This window comes from Procambarus clarkii, chromosome 40 (assembly GCF_040958095.1).
Source record: "Procambarus clarkii isolate CNS0578487 chromosome 40, FALCON_Pclarkii_2.0, whole genome shotgun sequence".
Taxonomy (NCBI): Eukaryota; Metazoa; Arthropoda; class Malacostraca; order Decapoda; family Cambaridae; genus Procambarus; species Procambarus clarkii.
Window position 1 is genome coordinate 16,141,775 of NC_091189.1, and position 6,000 is coordinate 16,147,774.

The window sequence follows — 6,000 nt, forward strand, 5'->3', positions numbered from 1 at the left end:
ACTTTATTGCCTTGAAGATACACAGCATTTTAACTTGCACGAATCGAAGAGGCAAGGGAAGGGAAGTATCGGGAGAAAGCGCCAAGCCATTTTACTACTACATAGCACTTGGAAGGGGTCAAGATAAGGATCTGGGATGGGACGGGGGAAAGGAATGGTGCCCTACTAGTGGGACGGTTTGGGATGGAACACCGACCTGCATGAAGCGAGACCGCCTCTCTACCGTCCAGCCCAAGTGGCCAAAGATGCAAAATAATGTATACTGTTGTTTACTTATAGCTTAAGCAAGCTGAGGGTGCTGCTCCCTGGCCCATGTGGCAGTTGCCAGATTCAAATTTTGTTGTATTCCCCAAAATAAAATATATTATTAACCTTTCCAATAATATAATTATATAGGTATTAATATTGTTTTAATTTATTGTTGGGCCGCCTTTGTATGGGTCCCTGGTACAAATCCACGGCCCTTGTGGATTTGTTCATTTGATGCATCTCGTTAGTGTGATCTCTGTGTGTGATGATGTAAGGGCGAAGAGGGAGAACGGCCTATTGACATAGCTCGGGTGCAGGGGGGGGAGGGGGGTTGTGTAAAAGCCTGGTTTGTGTCTCGGAGAGGCTACGGGATCCAGTAAGTTCAATAGAACTTTGGTTTCAACCCTTTTTACCCTGTCGTAGCTCAGTCGATTAAGGCAGTGTCTGGGATGCTCCCGGACGCAGGTTCGAATCCTCGTCACGGTCCTTGTGGATTTGTTCATTTGATGCATCACGTTAGTGTGATCTCTGTGTGTGACGTACGTACTAAAAATCATAAAGGCTCGTAAAATTTACGTGATGTCCCGTTTTCTATTTGTGGATCCTCGGTTGGGTTAGTTTCGTGCATTTTAGTACGCCACTTCAGTGGCGTGAATGATCGAGTGGACGAGATGGTTTATTGGCTCTGACGAAGTTCTTGGTGGGTATCTCTCCACGAGTACAACAGTGTGCTTACATACATATATATAACTGCACTGGAGAAGGTGCAACACCGGGCAACAAAAATCATCTCAGAGCTTAGTCATCTCTTGTATCAGGAACGGTTGACGGCCACTGGGCTAACAACATTGCAAACCAGGCATGACAGGACGGATCTCATTGAAACCTTTAAAATACTGAACAATTGAGAGGATGTTGATCTGGACAATTTCTTCAAAAGGTCAGATGAAGCACGAATGAGGAGCAACGGGTTCAAGCTCAATAAGCCACAACGTAGGACAGAAAACAGTTTTTTTTCACCCATAGGGTTGCAAACACGTGGAACTGCCTACCCGCTGAAGCCGTAAATGCTAACACTATGCTGAGTTTTAAAATTCAGCTAGAAAAGATCATCGGGGCAAATGGAAGGACATTTGACAAGCCGCTGGCATCCTGTCCTCGTCGAGGACAGGAAGGACAGGGTAAATACAGGTAAATATACATGTATGCGGTATTGTCAAATTGTCAATTGTATTTTCTGATTTTTGTCTGTAGGGCTAATAGGAACGTTATCCCTACAGACAAAAATCAGAAAATACAATTGACAATTTACTACAAAAACAAAAAAACGGCCAACCTACTCATGAAAAACTCCCCAGACACCAAACAGAATGCCTTAAAGGAAACCAACGTCGTCTATGCCTTCACATGCCCACTTGGGGACTGTAAGCCCCAAAGAACTCAGTATATAGGCAAGACAACAACGTCTCTTTCTTGGCGATTAACAATGCACAAACAACCCTGTTGTTTGTGCATTGTTAATCGCTCCATCAAGGAACATATAATCTTTTCTCACAACCAGACCATCACCAGAGAAATCTTAACAAACAACACAGAAATCATTGCTAGATACAGCGATAGCAGGAGACTTGATATCAGCGAGGCACCACACATCAAAAAGTCAACACCAGCAGTTAACAGCCAATTAACGCATAACTATATTCTACCCACTTCAAGACCCCGAACCAACATAGGAGCAGCAAGAGAAAGTATGGGCCAATAGGCCCATACTTTTGGTCTGACATACTTTTGTCAGACCAAAAATAAAAATGTAAAAAAATTATTTTGGAGTTAATTTTTAATTACCCTCGACAGTGAAGAATAGGGATACTGAATGTGTACAATAAGTCATAGGCTATCTTATGTGTTACTTTTTAAAAATGAAATAATGCAAAGGAATAATGTAAATGTTTTATGACATTATTTTTTGTAAAATACGTGTTAGCTACTTGATACATATGCCAGAGTATACTGACATTGCCTTTATTTCACCTCACTTTTATTCTTGTGCAATTGATGTTCTCAGGCGGATTTGTAATGTTGAAGGTTTTTTAATGATGAACAGTAAACAAGTGTATGATATTCTGCTCCCACATATAGTTCCTAGAGTAGAGGAGGCATATCCACTATTTAACTGGCGAGTAATATGGGCAAACCTTCATGTTAAATTTATTGCCCCAAAACAACGTGAACTATTGTATCGTTATATTCGCGAGACCTTCCCTACTAATGATAGGTTGTTGATGTTGGGCATTAAGGACAACTATAGGGGTGACCAATGTACTAAAATTGAGAATAATATGCACATATTTTGTTTCTGTAAGCAGAAAGTTGTTCTTGTAAACTGGATTACAGACACTCTTACTTTATGTGGTCCAAGCATTAGAGTTTATTTATTGTGGTTTTTAATTATTCATATTGACGTAAAACGCAAAAAAAAAATTAAGAATACAATAATAATGCTACTTTCTGATTACATTTTTTGTGCGGATAGGCAGGCAGGAGGGTTACTCGGTAGACAAAATATGAAGTTTTTGCGAGGCAAGATCAAGTATATGGGGTTTACAGCTCATGCTATGTGATGATGTGAAAAATTGGTTTACTGAGAATTATATAAACAATATATATATATAATGTAGTATTTCCCCTTGTAAATTGATGTAAATATGATCTTTATATTATATATTATTTAATAAAGAAAAAAGTATTTTAAATTAATATATTGTATATATTTGGGACGATATTGTTGATGTGTTCACTTGTGAATGTTTTTTTGCTTAAGGTACATTACTTACTACACGTGAAGCATATAACAGGTCTTCACACTCCCTAAACAGAGCAGGACCATGGTAGGGTACACCAGCCACTTAACACAGCAGGAACAAAGAGGTCCGTCCTCCCAGTAAACAGCACGACGTCAGGAAGGAGAGGCCTCATGCAACCACTTACCGACAAAGGATCCGCAAACTAGGAGTCTCTGAGAGCCTCCGGGCGGCAACTGCTGCGTCTGACTGCTGCTGCTCCTTCTCTTGGTGCTTTCCCGATGACGACGTCGACGATGACTGACGGGTTTCCTTGTAGATCCTTGCGAGGCGCAGCGCCATGCTTAATCTCAGGATGCTGGGGTGGGACCTCTTCCTCTCCCCGCCAAGACCACTCCTGCAGGACATAAGAGATGTTCAAGGCTTCTTAATGATCAGGGAGTGGAGAGGAGGGCCTGGGGGAGCTAAGAGTGAGGAGGGAAAGTCAGGTAATAATGAAGATAAGACCTTAGTATGACTACATAGTATTCCAAATGGACATGAGGAAAAGAGCTGGGATATGAGGACATGATAGGAGCTAGGATGAGGACAGGATAGGAGCTGAGTTATGAAGACATGCCAGGAACTGGGATACGAGGACAGAGCAGAAGCTGGGATATGAGAACAGAGCAGAAGCTGGGATATGAGGACATGACAGGTGCTGGAATATGAGCACATGACAGGAGCTGGGATATGAGAACATGACAGGACATGGGATACGAGGACATGACAGGAGCTGGAATATGAGGACATGACAGGAGCTGGAATATGAGGACATGACAGGAGCTGGAATATGAGCACATGACAGGAGCTGGAATATGAGCACATGACAGGAGCTGGAATATGAGCACATGACAGGAGCTGGAATATGAGCACATGACAGGAGCTGGAATATGAGCACATGACAGGAGCTGGAATATGAGGACATGACAGGAGCTGGAATATGAGGACATGACAGGAGCTGGAATATGAGCACATGACAGGAGCTGGAATATGAGCACATGACAGGAGCTGGAATATGAGGACATGACAGGAGCTGGAATATGAGCACATGACAGGAGCTGGAATATGAGCACATGACAGGAGCTGGAATATGAGGACATAACAGGAGCTGGAATACGAGGACAGGGTAGGATCTTGGAGATAAGAACATAGGAGATGAGGTAAGGAATTAGGGAGGAAAAGTTATCATAATGGGAGGAAATAGGAGAAAAAAATCGTCTCGGGATGAAGGTGGAATTCAAGGTTCTCCAAGATTTATTAAATGTTTATTTTCATGTTAAATTTACTTACAGTGATGTGGACGCGGGGACAGAATGCTACCACGCACCTTACTGGTGCCGGGCGGCTTTAATGGCCACCATTTCATACATGGGAACCCAGTACCTGGCAACACGAGTCCCCAGGGGGATTCATTTGTGAATATTGTTTTAATACAAGATAAAAGAACATTCTCATATTATCGATCGTAGACGAATGACAACAAAACACCGGAATTTACCTGAGGGCCACCATCTTTAGTGGTCTCGACGGAGACAGGCAGGCCTCCATTTTTAGTGACTACGACAGGGCCAAAAATCCGGCGGCTTGTCATAGCCCCCCTCCCTTATTATTCGCAAAGAATTTTGTCTTCATAAGATATACCCGTGACGGGATTACTGTACTTAAGCACCAGGGATAATCGAGCCCTGCTGCCCCTCTGACTCCACCCGTCCACTTTATGTGCCTGGATGACCACCTTGACACTCGCCAGACTTGCACTAATACGCATCGACCCTGCTAAGTAACCGCTCGCGTGACCGTTCTTTTCATTAGACAATTTAACGTCTCGTAGACTCATCATACGTGCCTGTAATCGTCGGTGCCGGCACGCCACGACCACTCTGGGCCACCACTGGCCTCCCACTGGCAAGTAATACAAAAATACCTCTTGGCGTTTCTGAGAGACGAACTCTGGTTATCTTTAGCAACTGTACTTTGAAATATGTACAGTTGCCTAAGATAACTTGGCATTTGTTCTTCTATACAAAAAAAAACTCCAAAATTGCCCTAATTAAACGTTTGGGTCATAACCGATAGGTCCCGGATAAGATACCTGCGGCAAGATGGAGTTTTGGGAAAATTTCCTTTCATCTGATGCCTCTGCAGTAAATAGGTGTATGAGAGTAGGCGGCTGTTGTGGATTGTATCTATGGAAGGTTAGTAGTGTGTCTAGGAACATAAAGCTAACAGGCTTCCTGTCCTCGATGTCTCAACATTATTGTAAAGTAATGTTGGGCCCCTCTACCCAGATGTTGGGCATTGGGGCCCCTCTACCCAGATGATGGGCACTGGGGCCCCTCCTACCCAGATGATGGGCACTGGGGCCCCTCCTACCCAGATGCTGGGCACTGGGGCCCCTCCTACCCAGATGCTGGGCACTGGGGCCCCTCCTACCCAGATGCTGGGCACTGGGGCCCCTCCTACCCAGATGCTGGGCACTGGGGCCCCTCCTACCCAGATGCTGGGCACTGAGGTCCCTCCTACCCAGATGCTGGGCACTGGGGCCCCTACCCAGATGATGGGCACTGCATATGGGGGTCGCTTTAGTTCTGGACATAGTCCAAGACTAAATCTGGCTCTTGGTGCATATACACCAAGAAACGTGGTACACCTCTCTATGAACATATCCCCTTTGACCAATCAGTGAGATAACATGTTCACAAGTCACTGCTTGGATATTATGATGCAACAAGTCACGTTTTCTTTCATAAATTTAATTTGAGAGTAAACCTACGGTGATAGGTCGCTTTACACCGTTAATTACAAATTGTTTAATCTAATTAACGTAACCTAAACTACTCCAACCTAACCGCGCCTCTTAAACGATGACAGCGCAGGAAGTGTTTGGGGCTTCGCTCCCGGATGGTTC

The 6,000-nt window shown here is 43.9% G+C and overlaps 1 protein-coding gene across 1 annotated transcript in view; it reads right to left on the reverse strand.

Annotated features, from left to right (window-relative positions):
• Positions 1-4,929, reverse strand: part of LOC123757931 (dynein intermediate chain 2, ciliary) — a 55,932-nt gene extending 51,003 nt beyond the window's left edge. Inside the window, exons 1-2 of the mRNA XM_069338464.1 lie at positions 4,754-4,929; positions 3,238-3,447 (exon numbers count right to left, since the gene is read on the reverse strand). Of these exons, the coding sequence (XP_069194565.1) occupies positions 3,238-3,447; positions 4,754-4,929 (386 nt within the window). The remainder of the gene's footprint in view (positions 1-3,237; positions 3,448-4,753) is intronic.
• Positions 4,930-6,000: the final 1,071 nt, after the last annotated feature.